The 19,410-nt window shown below is 43.5% G+C and overlaps 1 protein-coding gene and 1 long non-coding RNA gene across 3 annotated transcripts in view; one reads left to right on the top strand and one right to left on the bottom strand.

The window, feature by feature from the left end:
* The window catches only part of ZNF638 (zinc finger protein 638), a 197,465-nt gene that overhangs the window by 124,338 nt on the left and 53,717 nt on the right, over positions 1-19,410 (top strand). For both annotated transcript variants that reach the window (XM_068274297.1, XM_068274304.1), the window contains exons 2-3: positions 12,628-14,434; positions 17,019-17,080. In XM_068274297.1, the coding sequence (XP_068130398.1) occupies positions 12,628-14,434; positions 17,019-17,080 (1,869 nt within the window). The remainder of the gene's footprint in view (positions 1-12,627; positions 14,435-17,018; positions 17,081-19,410) is intronic.
* Positions 3,625-19,094, bottom strand: LOC137562742 (uncharacterized). Its single transcript, XR_011030181.1, has 3 exons — positions 19,006-19,094; positions 7,338-7,419; positions 3,625-3,794 (listed from the first exon to the last, which is right to left on the bottom strand). It is a non-coding gene; the product is annotated as an uncharacterized lncRNA (long non-coding RNA).

The raw sequence follows: 19,410 nt of genomic DNA, 5'->3' as shown, positions 1-19,410 counted from the left end.
AAGAAGCCCCAGGTAAGTTAAACATTTTTTTGTTTAATTTATATTCTCTTATGCTGTTAAAGTTCATTTTCCACCACGTGGCAGGAAGCATTTACTACTGTGTTGCAGTACATTACCAGGGCCAGATACTGTTAGTAAAGTCTGCACTGTATAGGGATGGCTGGCTTTTTATGTGTATCCAATCAATGGTATTCTGACCCATAGAAAAGGTTTGTGCCCTGCCCAAGTCAAGTATCACCCACTAAACTACACATCTCCACTATGGTGTAGTATATTCTCTTACCCAGGGCAGTGTTCAGTGTTGTCTTCATCATACCAACAATAATAAATTATGGCCTGCTTATGGACTTTTTTCAATATTATAATTGATGTCCTTTTCAGTACTGTTATAGTACCTTCTGACTTGATGCATTATATTTTGTTGTGTACAGATGTGCATAATGACCCTCCACTGAAATAAGTACTCAAGTTACAATACATAAATAGTATTCCAGATTATACTGTATGCTAGACGCAGTATCTTTTATTTTACTTTTTTTTTTTTATAGGTTAAAATATTAGCATTTATCTAGTGTACCACATTGCTTTAAAGTGCACTGAGCACGTTTTTTATTTAAAACAAACAAACCTCCGCATAAGAGCAGTTCATAATGTTTGCCACTGGGGATTGGGGAAGCACTATTACTTACGGTACCTACAGGGTGCTCATCCTCTGACCGGGCCCTTCAGGGTCCTCCATCTTCTTATCTCTACCACAGCTACTGCCGGCATTTGTACTTCCCGGTGGGTGTCTTGTGCCTGCACACTGTGATGCATGCTGGGAGATGTATTTCAGTCAGATGTGATTCAGCTCTGTACTCGCATCTCCTGGACTACACCTCCCAGCATGTATCGGTGTGCATTGACCCCTGCCAGGAATTACAAATGCTGGCAGAAGCTGCAGTCGGGTTGAGAAGATGTAGGGGGCCAGAGGAGCAGCAACCTGTAGTTAAAGGAGTTATCAGGCAAAAAAAAAAAGCTTTTCTCACCTTGTCCAGCTCCTTGCAGCAGACTGTCCCAGGCCGACCGCTCCACTCTCCGCCGCCTTCCCGGTATCTGCGCACTGTGCAGAGGCCGACCCCCGAGGTTGTCCTTACTGCGCCTACGCGAACTGCCGCTGTCAATCAAGCCCACATTGTTCATGGCTTATTGTGCAGGCGCGGTAAGGACGACCTCAGGGTCGGCCCCTGCACCGTGCGCAGAGACCGGAGCGGTCAGCGTGGGGCAGTCAGCTGCAAGGGGCTGGAGAAAGCCCCAGGTGAGTAAAGCTTTTTTTGAAAAATGCCTGATTCTTTTAAGTAATGGTGCTCTTCTCTCCCCCAACCCCCCCCCCCCCCCTCCCCCTTCCCCAGTACACAATGCAAACCTTTTGTAGGGAGGTTTCTGTCAAGTGTAAAAAAAAAAAAAAAAATGCTCTTTAACCCACATTTCATTGTCACTGTTAGTTGCATTTTGTTTAACCATTAGTGGAGTGACTATACTGATTAGGTGCAGGTCACACTATGCCAGAGTGGCAGCATATTCTAATACCACACGCTGTTACTGATCTGGAGTTGTAGAGTGCCATTTTATTAGATGACAACGTAGCACTGTCTGAAACAAAACTATGCAGATCAGGTTCCTGAATTGTAGAAACACAACAGACAACCTGGCAGACCAGACCGGGACTCGTATGGCAGGAGTACTGTGCACACTCTCTCAGAGTATACAGTATTGTACCATGATCAATGTAAGTGCTGCAGAGTGTAGTCCAGTCTGCGGTATCCATGTAAGAATGACAGATGTTGTTGTCCTCTCGGGGGGGGGGGGGGGGGGGGGGGGGGGGGGGGGCTTGTTATCACCCACCCTAAGTTACATAACATATTGCTAGACTCCCAGTTTACCTGCTGCAAAGCTTGGGATCTGTTTGGTCCTGGGAGGGGCGGGGGGGTCCCTTCAAATTTTAGGAAATTGGATTGTTCGGATTTATTTTTTATACAAATATATTAGTATTTAATTGGCTGTTAAAGTGAATTGTGTGTGCTAGGGAGAGCTGACTATATTGTAGGTCAGAGGTACAGGGTTTAATCATTCACTTGGTGCTCTGTGCCAACATGTGGTTGTGCAAGAATTTCCATGTGGCTTTAGTAGTGTAACCCTTTACATGTTGGTTTTTGTGAGGGACTGACCACAAAATCACATTCCTAGGTTTTGTCAAAGGTCTTTCACCTGAAATATTTGCTTTGTGTAACAGTTGTTACTGTTACTGCTGTACATTGAGCGCTGTGGAGTCGGTACAAAAATCTTCCGACTCCTCGGTTTATGAAACCTCGACTCCATAGTCTAATACTTAACAGGGCTGTGGATTTTGTACAAAAAATCATCCGACTCCTCTGTTAATGAAATCAACGACTCCGGTTGCACAATATTGCCTCGACTCCGACTCCACATCCATGCATTGAGCTAGTGATTTTGACTTTTTTGTGAATCTGTAGTTTGAAGCTTTGGTTTTAATTGCCAGGGGTATTTCTACCGTCGTTACATTTTTGCGTGTGTGTATGTGCGTTACTTTGGTGAAGTTTCTGTGATTGGAGGGTTTTTTTTTTTTTTTTACTAGGGCTGTGGAGTCGGTACATAAATCATCCAACTTCGACTCCTCAGTTTACGAAACTTCCCACTCTAGGTACCCAAAATGGCTCCGACTCCTTCGACTTTTTTTTTTTTTTTTTTTTTTTTTTAGTCTAAAGCTTACCAGGGCTGTGGATTTGGTACAAAAATCATCCGACTGCTCCGTTTATGAAATCTCCGACTCCAAGTACCTAAATTGCTTCGAATCTGACTCCACAGCCCTGGTTTTTACAGACAGAGGAAAAGCACTCCTGTCTAGTGTGAAATAACTGAATAAAGAACTAAATTTAGGCTGTAACCCATTTCTAATTCACAATGGTCATTTGGTTTTCTGGTATTTCTTACCCTTACGTACACTGGGTGGCTAAAAAAAATGGAGACATCCTTTATTTGAAAGTAATGTAGAGTCACGTAACAATGAAGAGTAGCTTATATAAGGATCATCAAGCTTCACCTAATGTAGTTGTGGAAGTTATTGTCAAAATGGGTACGACGAAAGATCTAAGTGGCTTTGAACGAGGCATGATCATCGGTGCAAGAAGAGCTGGTGCTAGCAACTACGGAAATGACTCCTCTTAGGATTTATGTCAAGCAGTCTAACCTGCTTCCATGACCACCTCAGACTCCTGACCTCAATCCTGTGGGACAAAGTCAAAAGATCACATCAAAGCTTGGAAACGCCACCATGCAATCTGACTCAACGTAGAGCTGCCATTATGTCAGTATGGGCCAACATTCCCTCAGCAACAGTATCAGCATCTTGAGTCCATGCCATGAAGAATATCGGCTATGATCAGAGCTAAAGGTGGGCCAACTCGTCGTTAGAGGGTGTCTCAATTTTTTTTTGGGTCACTCAGTGTATGTTAGAGGTGTAAATGTTTAAAGAAAAGCTGTCAGCCGTACTATCTCAGAAAAAAAAACATATGTAGATAAATAATTTACTCTACTTGCATAACACTGTACACTTTCCATGTTTTTTATTTTAGTGATTTTTCTTTAGTAAACAAAAAAGAGAAAATACTTAGGATTCTCCATTTTTAGTGTTTATCTTGAAGCCAATTCTGATGCAATTTCCTCCCTTACTCTCCTGACTTGTTGTGTATGCATTGCCCGCCCTCCTCCCAGTCTTCAGGCACTCCCACTCAGCTCTGCAATAGAAAGTGCATTGTCTCAGCATGAGAAATATTGTCCAATCAGAGAGGAACAGAGGTGTGGGAGGGGAAAGAGGCTGCAGCCAATGAGGCTGCATTAGTTAAGTCTGAGAGCAAAGTAAAGAAGCAAAAAAAGAAAAACTCAGCATGCCCTGCAACTTCCTTTGTGCGGCAGATGTACTAAATAAGAGTCAAGTAAATTGGGAAATGATCATTTATCAACAAGAAACGTAATAATGATTTTAACTTTTTGATTGCTTCGTTAGCATCCTTATTACTTGTTTCCGAGATAAAAATCAATTCTTTCATTTTTTATTTTATGCCCAACAGTTACACTTTAAAGAGAACCAGAGATGAAGCACCCTCTTGTATTTTACCTTATAAATCAGTGGGAACATGACTGTAAACACCTAATCTGCCCTTTGTTTCATTGTTCTCTGTGTAATCTGACTGTAATCACCTCTGATAAGAACCCCCGACTGAGAAGTCAGGCTGCTCCGTCTAGCTTTGCTACAGAAAGATTATAGCTAAGTCTGTCTTCTGTGGTGTTATTTCAAGCCCAAGCCTGCCCCCTTGTGGCTTTGCTATAATGACTCAGCAATAATCATTCCCAGCAAAGCCAGATTTAATTGCTCAGTCTGGGATTCTTGTGACTGCTGAAACAGACACTTTTAGCAGTGAGTGTGAAACAGAGAGCATGGTAAGTGTTTTCTCTAATGTTCTTACTGATATATATATGGTAAAATACATGAGGGGGCTTCGTCTCTGGTTCCCTTTAAAGAGAACTTGAGGCGGCCTGAAGCACAAAAGACAGATACTTACTTAGAAAGAGGGATTCCTCTGAATCCTTCAGAGGCTTCCCGTGTTGTCCTGACCCCCACAGCCAAAAGCTGGGACCTTTTGTAGATTCATGACTTCTCTTTGTGCATGGGAGGCCGTCTTGCACTTGTGCATGAACAGCCACACCGTAGCAAAGAACTGCTGTGCTCGCACAAGCACAGTACAGCCACTTGTACAGGCGAGGAGCGTGGATGTGATAACACATCTGACATCATTGTTCTCCCCAGGCTCTTTTAACTGGGTGCTCACCTGGCTAATTTTGATGACTACCCTGCTGTCACTGGCTCACCTCCTCTTCCAATGCTGTAAGCAGAGTTGCACCGGCCCTGCATTCTCCATTTACGCCCCACCCAGCTGTAACAAATTTCTGGGGAGAACACTGGATATGTTCTGGTGGTCCACACACTGCAATGGTAGGGGTCAGGAGGTCACAGGAAATCTCTGCAAGATCCAGAGGATTCCCACTTCCTAGGTATCTTAACCTCCCTCCCCCCACAAAAAAAAATCTGCACTGGGTACACATTTATATGATGTGCAGCCAGCACTGAATGTGATTTGCAGAGCTTATTGCTACAAAGTATTTTTTACATATTGTGAAATAGATTTTTGTGTGTGTTCAGAGGAACATGTCGGTTTTGAGTGGAGATTCAGTGTCTTTGGAGAGATTTCACTGCTATTCCAAAAGTTGTTGCGGGAAATCTTGTAGCTGTGTAAACTGTGGATATGGAGGATGTAGAAAAGCTAGTTTAATGTGATTGGTCAGCCGGTTTGCTCATACGTACACGACTCTCCTGCACACTCGTCCATTTCTGCCTGCCCTTCTCACAAAACATTCCCTCTTCCTTTCCCCCGCCTCTCCCCATTGTGCCTCACAATGCCTTGCTCCTCTTCCATTCACTGCATTGTTGATCTGTACTGTGGGCCAGCATGACTCTGGTATTCTCAGTGGCCAGTCCGACATGGCGACCCTCACATGTAACAGTCCCTTGCTGCACACTATGGCTCGCTGCCATGCTGGATGGTACACATGCTGAGTCTTGTCGTGGTCTTCCACCTGCTGCCCCCTCACCCACCCCGGGCTGCACATACCTGTTTTGGCTTGCGTATATTTATCGCTGCATGTTAATGCAAGTCGGAATCATTGATGTGGCGCAACCAGTGATGTGTTAACCTGTGTACCATTCAGCACTGCAGAAGCAGTGGCATATATGGGTGTGATAGAAAAAGTTAAAGGTAACCTAAAGTGAGTGGGATATGAAGGCTGCCATATTACCGTATATTGCCTCTTATACTTTGTTATACATCCTGATCAGATGTTTTTGACAAGATTATCTGCATGTGCGATTTAGACACTACTGACCAGAAAGATCAGCAGGACTGCAGGACTGCCAGGCAACTGGCATTGTTTAACAGGAGATAAATATGGTAGCCTCCATAAACCTCTTGCTTCAGGTCCCCTTTAAAAACAAACCTAAACTCCAAACAGCTGGCCAGGCTGTATGGTGTACGAATGTTAGCCATTTACGAGCAAGTGGGGGAAAAGTTATATTTTACAACTCTGAATCATTCTAATCCATTTCCCAATCTGTAATTGGAAGAAATGCCAGATCCGTGTGCATGATGGGTCACACCAACCAATCCTGTTTCTTGCTAATCTATCTATCTATCTATCGTCATTTTACACATCCACGCAACCTGACGTGTCTAAGATGACTTATGTTACAGGACATCCCAACAGTTCGTGACATACATTATTCATCAGAATTAAACATTGCCTAGTATGTGCCAACCCTTAGATGTCGGTTGCCACATACACAGTTCATTCACAACACATGACAAAAACGCTAACAGAGAATTAATGAACCACCTGTCTGCAAAATTGATAGTATTATTTGCAATATTTCATGTAACTCTTCAAACTGCTCAAATTAACAAGGACAAATAGTTCCCATAGGGACCCTACTTGGCCAGAAACCTAGTTCTCAGCAGCCAGATAGAATACATACATTGCTATCTTGATATACAAGTAATTGGTGTTATCCTGATTAGAAAACAGATCAGTCCAAAATCTTTTTCTAAAGGAAGCTATTAACTAGTGGAAGCTGCGCCAGTATAGGAAAGTGCAAGTGCTTAAGAACAAACAGGAAAGTGAAAACTGGAGTGACAGCATATCCCAGGATGAAATAACATACAAGGGGAACTCGCACAGAGAAGAGTGCAAAGAAAAGCACTGCCAAAACATGTGATGTACTTGGCCCAGGAGATGAAGAGCAGTACGTGTGCAGAATCAAGGAGCTGTTTTTATGTGCAGACATTCCGGGGTTAAAAATCGCCAGATGGATGCTATGCCACTTTCCCAAAGCCGGTTGGTTGCCATTTTATTGCAGCTGCCTAGCCCTGCATAGTGCCTTACAGGAGAGCACATTCTGCTGCTTGTTCTGCATTACTTTTACTTTCCGGTTCTTTCTATTGCTCCTCTAGTCATTTTGGGCCATGCTTCGCTTCCCAAGGAGCCAAAGGAAGCTTAAATAGCATGTGACTACCCCATCACCCTTCCCCAACTTAGAGGGTGGCATCCTGCAATGCTGTAACCACCTGTGGTAAGCCTCGTACACCCACTAAATGCAGAGACAATAGCATGTGTACAGGCCGGTTCTTTAAACCACTGCAACGGTTAAGGGGAATTTTTGTCGTCCTTACCCCATCAGCTGAAAGCCGCTCAAACGTGCACTGTGCTGTCATCACCCTCTTCCTATCCATAGCAACAGAAGGTGGCGCTGGGCTGCAGTTGAAGAATGTCTTTATGAGCTTGTGTATACAAAAATACATTCTCATCCGTATGTGGCGGTAGTGTACATTGCAATAATTTCAGTCTTAAAACGTACATGAGATGAACGATTTAGATTTCTACTTACGTGGGGCTTCCTCCAGCTCCCTGTAAACAGTCTGCTTGATCGCCGCCGTCCTGGGCCACTCCATTCTACCGCAGTGTGGCCCAGTCATGCTCTACTGCACATGCGTGGTCCGGCTGCGCGTAACTCTGATCATGCTCCTGTAGCAGGAAGTGTACTTGTGCAGAATGCTCCCAGCTTAGGGAGCGCAATCGGGATGCGCGTGGCTGGGACCATGCATGCGCAATGGAATTAACTGGGCCACATTGCAGGAGAACTGAGCCGCTTAGGAGGACAACAGTGAAGCAGACAGTCTAGAGGGGGCTGGAAGAATCCAGAGGTAAGTATGAATCTATACCATTTGTCTATCTCAGGTTTCCTTTAAGAATACTGCCATCCTCTCACCGCCTGAGCTGCATGACATGGCAAACAGCTGAATGCGTAGAGGCCTCCCTTACCTATGAATGTTAACAGAGCTTCTTTTGTACCATCATAAAAATGCCTCAAGGTAGATGGATTTTGAAAGTGAAAGACTTTAACACCAGTCTACTTGCAGCCTTAACTATCATAATCCTCACAGATCCATTACTAAAGGACGACAGAAAAATGTATTCACTCCTCTGTCATATTGTTGTCAGCAATGGTAGAGGACACGGGAGGAACAGAACAGCCCGTTTTCTGAAGAAGCACCTTTGCCAAAAAATATAGTAGAGAAAAAAAAAATCTAGACCTAGCAAATTGAGAAGATGAAAAAGTAGAAGATAGATCAACAAATGATTTATATTTGCCATGTAATTTGTTTGATCCTCTGTGAGCCCGCAGGTCATCCTCTATAGTGCTGGCAGGCGCTCTCCCACTTGCCATTCAGTAGGCACAGAGGTAGGTACTGCTTGCTTGGCAACATCACTTCATCTCCCACAGTGCAACAAGGTTAACGACCAGGAATCTGACATAGCTTAGGCTAAAGCCACACACTGGGAGAGATTTCACCTCCATATCGGCCAATAGACTTTCCTGGTGAACTATTACACAAAAAAGTAAATTTCTCATGGGAAAAGAAGGTATCCTGGGTTGAAGTTGCTCTTTAAATGTATTTCGTTGAGTGAATGTCATCAGCATGAAAGAAAGGGAGATTTCATCCCCCAGAGAGGGAGAGGTATTACAGCCAGAAATGGCACAAATCTCTGAAGAAAATCTCCTGATGCCAAATGCACTGCAGCTGCATGTCAGTGATCATCTGTTGTGAATGAGCGTTATGACGCGATACGTCTCCAGAACCGTGCAGAAAACTGACACTGCCTCACTCTTTGCACTCGCAAATTTTCAATGCATTTGGCAAGTTGCATGTCAGAAGGATCTGTCCCAACAGGAATCTTCACCACTCCACCATTATGGTGACCACTTTTTTTTTCTTTTTTTTATTTATGTATCCATTACCTATCTTCAAACAAAATTATCATTTTCTAAATAAAATGATCAAACTTGCAAGAAATCTGAAACCTTTTTTCCCCTCAACCCCGCTATCAGTTTTGCTTGGACAATTGTCTGGAGGAATCAGCTGATCATTTTTCATAAAAATCAAGACTGTAAAATGTGAACTGCGACACTGTGTTCAATTCTGATTACTGTCAGTTGAAAGTTAACATCCCTTAATCGGGGGGGGGGGGGGGGGCAGGCAATCGGTTTTAGTTAAAGAGACTCTGTAACAACAAAAACCTCCCCTGGGGGGTACTCAGCTCAGGTGGGGGAAGCCTCCGGATCCTAATGAGGCTTCCCACGCCGTCCTCTGTCCCATGGGGGTCTCGCTGCAGCCCTCCGAACAGCCGGCGACAGAGCCGACTGTAGCTTCAATATTTACCTTTGCTGGCTCCAGCGGGGGCGCTGTGGCGACTTTCGGCACGGAAATAGACGGAAATACCCGATCTCCGTCTGGTCCGCTCTACTGCGCAGGCGCCGGAAACTTGCGCCTGCGCAGTAGAGCAGACCCGACGGCGATCGGGTATTTCCGCCTACTTCAAAACCGACAGCCGTCAGAGCGCCTGCGCAGGAGCCAGGAAGGTAAATATTACGTCACCGCTGCACGGAGGGCTGCAGCGAGACCCCTGACGGATGGAGGACGGCGTGGGAAGCCTCATTAGGATCCGGAGGCTTCCCCCACCCGAGGTGAGTACCCCCCAGGGGACGTTTTGTCGTTACAGTTCCTCTTTACAGATGCTTGGATAAGTTGGAATGGTAATGTGAAAGAAAATGTGAGGCCCTCAGCAGAATTTTGAACAGTTCCACTTTTAAATGTACTCTATTGGCCGGAGCATTTCCTGTTTTCCTGCACATGTGGACTCTGTATGCTGTCAATGCGAAGCAGCTAGTAAATCTGAAATCATGCAAGTCCATGCCATCTTTTCAAACTCCCGGGCTTACAATTTAGTCTCCTTTATTGATTAGAAGGCATGCCTTGACTTAGGACAGCATTTCTAAATACTATTACATCATGCACCCCTATGACTGTTGGCTGAGAACCCATTGTTGTGGCTATAATATTGTTAGGTACCCCTTGACACATATATTGCTTAGTACTTAATAATATTGTATAAATGCTTTTCAAACATTCTTTGATGCTTTTAATTAATATTAACTACAGTAGAATCTCATTATAGTAAACCTCTGCAGTGTTCTCCCCAGGCTCTTTTAGCTGGGTGCTCCACCCGGCTAATTTTGGTGGCCACCCGGCTGTCATCAGCTCACCTCCTCATCTGCCTCATGCTGTACACAGAACTGCATTCTCCTGCTGTGCCCCACCCAGCTACTTTTTCATGCCACCCAGCTAGAGAAAAATCTGGGGAAGAACACTGCTCTGGATATAGTAAACTCAGTCCTCAGGTCCCAGCAAATGTCTGTATAAATATACAATGTATAACCCAATTCTAATATAGTAAACTTGGAGCTTACTATAAAGGGATTCTACTGTAATACATAGATTTCATCCTAAAGCTTAGTATAGTAGATTGACAAGTTGAAGTACCCCTTGAGCTTAACCAAAGTGCCCCCCTGGGCTTGCGTGCACTGTGAGACCCTAGCATGTAGGATTGCAAGGTACAGTAACTAGTCAGTTATGCATAGCCTGTTTAGAAACTGTATTTGTGTATATAAGGAAATGTGTATCTTGCGGAACAGAAGTAGACTGTGAAAACCTCAAAAAGAAATGATTGTATTCCTCTTGCCACCCCTCTGCCTATATTTAAATATTTGCATGCAACATTTTCTATCTCGCTTCCTCGTGGTTTTATTGCGTAGTGTATAGAGGAGGCTTCACAGGATAGTCATCAGCATGTATTAAAAGCGAACCTGACCTCGGAACTTCCTCTCTGCTCTAAAACATCAGCAACCGCGTAATAACCTTAAAAGAAAACCATTTTTTTACAGCTGATACAAATCCTGCAATTTATCTGCAGTGTCTCTAATTCTTTCATAGAAGCAGGCATATGGTTAACCTCCTCTGTTTACCAATTAGCTGCTCTGCAGTGCAGCCAGTTAACTTCGCTGAGCGATCAAATTACTTTGCAATAGCAAAACTTGCAATTAATCACAGATGAAGGGAACTTAGAGAGGCTAAAGTCTCTAAATGTATACAATGCACATTTCTCTATTCTTTCCATTTGTCCTGTGCAAAAGTTCAGGTTTAACAGCCCCCCTCTGCCAATTTATGTACTAGCTAGTGACTAGAGCGGTATTTCTGCTTCCTATAGTGCTGAATATTGTCCCCTAGTGACCATGTATCTGCCATTTGTCCTGCAAAGGGCTGCTCCGACCCATCAGTCATAGTAGTGTCTAGAGACTGCCACCGTTAAAACAATGCGTGGTTGAAGAATAAGAGCAGGTCAAACTGAACTTTGAGATTGATGCCAAAGGTAGAGCTCTAATTTGTTTGATCTCAGCCTGATTTTGTTGTTTTTGTACATTTAAATCTTTATTAGTTAGTTATTGCGCAGAGAACAATCGAACGTAGAAGTTGTGATTGACTTAAAAGGTTCACTCCACCGCATCTGGAAGATTTATTGTGTTGACACAGTACACTACCTATATGCTGAAAGCCTTTTTATCCATCATGCTTATTCCTGTTGAGTGCACAGATGAAACCGACTTGCCGTAAGCCTGGAGAGAACCTTCTCCTGAGTCTACCAGGCAGAAACGGTCAACTCTAGTAGTCTGAAATGTCTTTGCAGACCTGAGCACTTTATTTAACTGGTGGCTGGATAGTTTAATGGTTAAGGGCTCTGCTTCTGACACAGAAGACCTGGGTTCGAATCTTGGCTCTACCTGTTAAGTCAGCACCTATTCAATAGGAGACCTTGGCCAAGACCCCCCTAACACTGCTACTGCCTACAGAGCGCATCCTAGTGGCTGCAGCTCTGGCGATATGAATGTTCTGTTTGTTTAGTTGGAAATAATTTCTATATTTTCTAACCATTCAGCCTATCCAAATCATAACATAAGTAGTTGTAGAAGTTGTTCTGTAGGTCTGGTGAAAGTCTGCAAAGCTTAATGGTAAAGCAAAAACTATAGGTTGAGAATACATGCATGACGTTAGCATAAGTATGCTGGTGTTTTTTTTTTTTTTGTTTTTTTTTTACCCTGTAATAGTTTGTGTGTATTGCAAGTTTATAAAAAATAAAGTGGTAGGTAGACAACTGCTTTTTGAGCTAAACCTTTTTACTCTTGTAAAGTGCGTAGATGAATTTTTATATACAATCCAAGAAGGGCTCCTTTCTACCCATGACTTGTGTTTTTGGTCCAGTATCTTATCTTCAGTGTATGCCGAAACCTGAGAGAAAAAGTGAACATTGATTTTGTGAATTTATTAAATTGATGTTGGGAAACCCTGTTTGACTTTTTCCTCAGATGCATTAGCCCCTTCTTATATACCCCAACCAAATTTTTATGGAGAGAAAGTTGAATTCTCCATCCTATAACCTATAATCCATTTTGCTGGCAGGAAGTTGTGTATGGGTGATTAATCCTTTACAATAGTTCCTTCTCTGGTTTGTACCCCTTGTATAATAATTCAAAAATTGTGAATCTAATATTTGTGTTTTAAATTTCAGCTTTGTGTTGTTCTTGGAAAATTGCGCACCAGTTGTGAATACCTTGAACTTTGGCATTTCTAGCCCCATCCTATTGAGCCATCCTCATTTGCAGCTTGCTCACATTAAGACTCAGTTGGCTCTTCAACATTTGACATCAGTCACATCAAACAGCGCTCCCCCTGTTAATGCTTTATTGAATCAAGCTTTGTTGAAAATCAGCACTGCTTACGCCATGTTTAACTCAAGAGGAGGATATTCTGGTCAGAGACCGATGGGAATGCATCGGATGAACCAACCTGGGATGAACCAACCAGGCATGAACCAGCCAGGCATGAACCTTCCTCGAATGGGCATGTCTAGCATGAATATGTCTGGCATGGGTATGTCTAGCATGGGCATGTCTAGTATGAACCAGACGAACCTGAACCTTTCCAGCATGAGCACGCCTGTCATGAACTCTGGCCTGTCACAGCCACACATGGGCCTTTCAGGAATGAACTCAAGCCTCGGTCTCAACAACATGAACCAGTCTGGGGTGAATGTCTACAGAATGGGCCCACCTGGCATGAATCAAGGAGGATTGGGTTTTCAATCTGAAATGAAAAGTCAAGGGTTTAGCATGAGGCCAATGGACAGTCCTGGATCATTTCTTGGGAATTCTGACCCAATGGGAATGAAAAACATGCCTCTTAGACAATCGATGCACACATCTCCTGAAAGACTCATGGGTCCTCAATCTATGCCACGTTTTCCTTCTCCAAGTGGTCCTGTTCCTCCTGGACAACCCAGAATGCACCCACAGAATCAAGAAATGCCGCCTTTAATCAATCGTGGATTGACACACCCTTCAGATCATTTAAGAGGGAATCCCAAGCCACCATTGCAGGAGCCTCCACATCATATGAAGGAGAAGCCATTAGGTGCCCTTGGAGTATTTGGACGTTTGAGCCAAGAGATGGGGATGAAATCGGGTCCTTCATCCATGGATCAGATGCCAGGTCCCAAGAATCGCTATACAAACGAAAGTGCTTCAAGCATACTCTCAAGCTTTGGATTATCCAACGAAGATCTGGAAGAGCTGAGCCGCTATCCTGATGAGGAGCTGACACCAGGAAACTTGCCGAACATTTTGAGAGACATCAGACTGCGTAAAATAAACCGTCCCGGACCTTCACATGATCAAGGTGGAGGTGGGAGAAGGCCTGGGGGAGAAGTGGTACCAAGTAAAGTTATTGACTATGGACATTCAAGCAAATTTCCATACAGTGATAATTCTGTGTCTTCAAGACCTTTTGAATCTTCACGAGCTGTTCGGAAATCGTCACCAATCTCCAAGCAGCCTGCACCTCCCAGTGCTAATACTGAACAGGATAGTGACAATTCTATGCTTAACCAGATCCCCACGTTATGTGGTCGCAAGGCCTCATTACCGGCTTCAAAACAAGATAGATCCAACAACAAGACTTTGGTTGGAGAACCATCAAAGATGCCAAGTGACGGCTCCGTCAATGTGCCAAAGCCGGAGAGTGCTGTGATCACCATCCAGCCAGATTCTACTCCTCTGTGTGACATTCCCGTTATCTTGGATACAGATTTGACCACTGAGGCACCGATGGGATCCATAGTCGACCAGGTTAACTATCCACCACCTGTTGAAGCTGCTCCTCCTGGGAAGGCAAACTGGTCATCACCCATGTCACAGGAAGAAATGCAGAAAATGAAGAAGCTGCCCACCCCTTCAATGATGAACGACTATTTTGCTGCCTCTCCACGGATATTCCCTCATATCTGTTCTCTGTGTAACCTAGAATGTAGACACATAAAGGTGAGTGTCTTCATGTCTTGTTTGTGTTTCTCACATTCAGAATATGCATGTCTTGTAGTAATGCCCATGATGCCTTCCCATGTTAATCCTGGGTAATCAGAGGCCATGTTAATGCCTAGAGTTCCTCCAAATCCCCCCCCCCCCTCTTTTTTTTGTTTATTTGCTTATAAATGATCCCACAGAGTAGCTGTGAAGTTGTCACACTTAGTACCATTTAGGCCATACTGTGCACTTTTTTGTAAGGAACGTGCACTTGACATGGAAAAGTTCGTTTTTTTTTTTTGTTTTTTGTTTTTTTACATTAAGATAAGATTTTTAAGAAGTTTTTTTTCAAAGCTGGAATGGACCAGTTAGTATGGGAGTTCGGTAGCCACTCTGCCCATACAGGAACCAGAGACCTTTTTAGAAGCCACTTCCATTTACAGCACCCAGAGAAAAACTTAAGTGCTGGCTGTGGCTATTTGGCTCTGGAGATTTGTCCAGCCTAATGTATCTTTTAGAAAATTCTCTTAAACTGAGAATACTGCATTAGGCCAGTTGATTTACTTTTACCATTGAAGTCTACCTCCTCTGGAGCTCAATCTTAACGTGAACCTATATTCAGGAATTAAACTTTTTAGGCAACTTTTTATATTTATCAGCCTTCGTTATCAGCTCTTCTCCTCCCCCCACCTCCACCCAAAAAAAGTATCGTGCTTCAATGTAGTGATTCATAAAGATGTTTTGTTGGAAGTTTAAATCAGCAGAGGCTTCAGGTAGCTCCACCCAGCCTCTGCTTTTCTATTACTCTGCTATAGAAATGGGAATATTTTTTTTTTATACTTAGCTGGACATTTAAAGATGGGGTATTTTACTCAGTAATTATTAAAAAAAAGTGCCTGATGTGTACTATTTAGAAGCTGAAGAAGAAGATGGATGCGATTAGTGTTATCTAGCAAGCAATAAAAATAGAATCTTGGGTAAAAAAACAATTAAGTTTTTCTAATTCTCCATTGAAAAGGAAGGGTTTTTTTTCCCAGATGGAAATGACAAGTGAAATGTTTCTGGTTTCCTCCCCATGTACTGAGGTCTACAGGAAATCCATGAGAACTGTAACATTTGCTTGTTGTGGGAATGAATTACATTGCTATCTTGAAAGCAGAAAACATTTTTTTTTAATTTATTTATTTATGGAAAAAATATGAACTAATTTTGAGCTTAAAGCCGATCTGAACTCAGAACTTTCTCTCTGCTCTAAAAGATAAACATCAGCATGATATCCATTACAGAAAAAAAATTTCCTTGTTACATCTTATAATGTTCCTCCGAGATCCTGCAGTGTTATTTCCTGGTTTGCTGGGAATACAGAGATTGGTTAACATCCTGTGTTTACATATTGGCTCTCAACTTGGCAGAGTCCGCAGACAGCTGGGAGATCAAATTACACTAGCTAATTACTTGCTGAGAAGGGAGAGCTAGACAGACTGTTCTCTATATACACATGCAGGGTGGATTTCTCTGTTCTTTCTCACCTGTGCAAGAGTTTAGGTCTGCTTTAAGCTACTGATAGTGCTTTCTAGAATGTCAGAAGTACATAATAGAATGTTTTTAAAAGACGGCCCTCAGATTGACATCGCTGTTTGGGTAAAAAGAGGAAGTGACACCACTATTGGGGTAAAAAAGGAAGTGGCACTACTTCTGAGGTAGAAAGAGGAAATGGCACTGCCGTTGGGGTAGAAGGACTGGGCACCGTCATTGAGGCAAAAAGAGGTGGAGCCTGTGAGGTTGGGTGAGAAAGTGGTACCACCAGTGAGTTAGCGAGAAGAATTTGCACCGCCAGTGGGGTAGGAAGACACTGCCATACAGTAGAAAGAGGAAGTGACACCGTCATATGGTAAAAAGACACTGCCAGTGGGGTAGGAAGAGGAAATGACCACACCCCTGGGAATGAAGAGACGTGATGGACCAGCACTAGAAGCTGAGTGTACTCTATCCTGCGAGTCAAGTGACTACTGTTAAACCAGGAGATGACCAGCACTGCTAAGAAGTTGGCCTTTATTAAGCTCCAATATTTTCTAATTCCTGTAAATCTGTTGTCCTGAAAATTTTAAATGGTCTGCTTTTGACAAGGTGATTATTTTCTGAAGGTAAGCGCAAAAGTGCCATGTTGGTTGATGACTGCGATAGAAACTTCTCATCCTGATTCCGGATCAGTTTCCACGGATTATTGTACACATGCCAGTGTTTGTTTTTTTTTGTTTTGTTTCTCACCACCTTAAACCCCATGTATTCGATTCTGGCATAAGCAGATGTTTCTTTACAGTGGAAGTAACATTTAGACTGGACAACCTTATTGCTTATTTTGCTGAGGAGTTCCTTGAATAATAAAAAAAAAACCTTTTCTTTTTTTCCAAATTATATTGGCTTAATTTCATTTTAGTGCGAGTTGTATGAAGGTATGTTTGAATCTTTCAGTTATACTGTTCTGGAAAGTGCATCTCGTAGCTCTACTTTGTATTTTATCTTTCTGCGGTCTAGGAAAATTGTTTCGTTTCTCCACTTAATGAGTCTCAACACTCTGCCTCTTCCTCCCTCTTTTTGATAGGACTGGGTTAAACATCAGAATAACTCATCCCACATTGAGAACTGCAGGACGTTGCGTCAGCAGTAAGTATATTTCTTGTTTTCTGTTATGTTCAACTCTGGGGTCAACCAATACACCAGCCTTTAGTTTTGGCATGCTAATCCCCTTGGTGGCAAGACTTCCTGGGACAAGTTTTTGTGTTTGTCACTGAAGCGAAAAAAAGACATAATGAATTGGTTGTGTAGTACAGAATTTACTACTACATTAGTAGCACAGAAAATATTCTCATATTTTTATTTTCAGATATATAGTGTTTATTTATAACATTGCTTCATTATCTAATATTTGCAGTTTACACACTACTCAGCATTCTAAATGATTTTACAAAGCAGGCAAGTGAACTATTGACCTGTCCTCTGCAGAGAAAAAGAAAATACAGTGACAGTTGAGATAACAGCTTCAAAAGACATAACTCTCTGCAATGTTGAAAGTCGTGGAGCTCAATGGCTTTTTTCCCCATAGATAACGAGTTTCTTAACTCTTCCTCTACTGGAAACAATATTAGACTTGCATCTCTGCTCCTAATGTTTTATTTCTTAGCTGTACTACACATACAAATCATATAATTTTTTTTTTCCGCTTCAGTGTCTCTTTAAAAGGTTCATGTGAAGGGTGTGGTCAGGGTTACTGCTAGGAGTAATGTTTTACAAAATTGTTCTTGGGAATGTTGGTGTTAAGTATCACTATGGGAAAGTATGTTCATTTGTAGGAACCAAAATTTAGCTGCTCCCAGAAAAATTCTGCTTGGAAAGTTGTGATTGGGGCAAAAGACAGCATAGTTGTGAGCGTACAGGTGGCAGTTCCAGATCGGTTTTCCTCCATTGTAGCTTAGGGCTTGTGACAGGAAATGCAAAAAAAAAAAAAAAAGCCCTGAAGGAAAAAGGCCAGTTTATATGGAAAAAGCCTTCTGCTAGATGCGTGTATCGCTTAGAGACTCTGAAGCGATTCTCAATTCTCTTTTTTAACCTATATTAATGTTAAAGAGTCTGAAGCGAGAATAAATCTCGCTTCAGACCTCATAGATAGCAGGGGCATGTGTGCCCCTGCTAAAACACCGCTATCCTGTGGCTTAATGGGGGTCCCTTCACCCCCAAATCCCCTCCGCGCAGCGGGGGAGCGCTTTCGCATTGGGGCAGGGCTAACCGCTGCAGCCCTGCCCCACGCGCGTCTGTCAGCGCGTATCTCCGCCTCTCCCCCGCCCCTCTCAGTCTTCCTTCACTGAGAGGGGCGGGGGAGAGGCGGCGATGCGCCCCTGATGGACGCGACTGGAGGCAGGGCTGCAGCCATTAGCCCTGCCTCCAGGGAAAGAAAACTCACGACCAAGTTTGCGACCAAGGCTTGCGGGGGTGGGTTTGGGGGTGAAGGGACCCCCGTTTAGCGGCAGGTTAAGCAGGGGCACACATGCCCCTGCTAACTATGAGCTCTGAAGCGAGATTGAGTCTCTTTAAGCCCCATAAGCACAGCTAAACCGCCGCGATCCCACGGCAAGACGAGGGGTTAATACCCCGCAAATCCCCTCTCCTGTGTCAGGGGAGCACTACCTGATTGAGGAGGAGCTACAGCCATAAGCTCTGCCTCAAGCGTGTCAATCCCCGCTCATCGCTGCCTCTCCCCGCCCCTCATCTGCCTTCACAGAGACGGGTGGGGGAGAAGCGGAGATCCGGCAGATTGACGCGCATGGAGGCAGAGCTGCAGCTCAAAGCTCTGCCTCCCCATGCAGCAAAATCCACGACCAAGAAAGTCGTGGATTTTGCAGAGGGGATTTGAGGGGTATAAACTCCTCGTTTTGCTGCGGGGATGTGGCAGTTTAGCACTATCTATAGTGCTTTACAGTAATCACATGCTGTTACACTCTCTTCAGAGTCTCTTTAAAGGAGCACTCCAGCGAAAACAGCAATGAAAATCTGACAGACTAGTCCATCTCTGCATTGGGGATTCTCAGCATTACCTTTGTTTTCTAAAGCATTTCCTGAACAGCAGTTTAACTGCAGAAACAGTAAGGTACCAGCCAGCCTCCCTACTCACTTGCACACTATTTTGTCAGTTAAACTTAGCAACTGCCATTCACAAAATGCTTTTGAAAACAAAGCATACCCTGAGAGTCCCCCATGAGGAGATGGGCTAGTCCAAAACCTGTCGGTTCTGTCAGATTTTAATCGCTTACTTTTTTTTCACTGGAGTGGTCCTTTTAAAATAATGAAGGCGGTGGTTCTGCAGGATCATGCCCGTCAGGTAAACCATTCCCAAATGGCTCACCACTCCTTCCAATCAGGATGTGGCAGGGAGATGTGGCCAAGGTGCCACTTAACCTCACTACTGTAGGGTGGTTTTGTGCAAAATCAACTAGACATGA

The sequence above is a fragment of the Hyperolius riggenbachi genome, chromosome 1 (assembly GCF_040937935.1).
Source record: "Hyperolius riggenbachi isolate aHypRig1 chromosome 1, aHypRig1.pri, whole genome shotgun sequence".
In the NCBI taxonomy this organism is placed as follows: domain Eukaryota; kingdom Metazoa; phylum Chordata; class Amphibia; order Anura; family Hyperoliidae; genus Hyperolius; species Hyperolius riggenbachi.
This window is presented reverse-complemented; position numbering and strand designations above follow the sequence as displayed.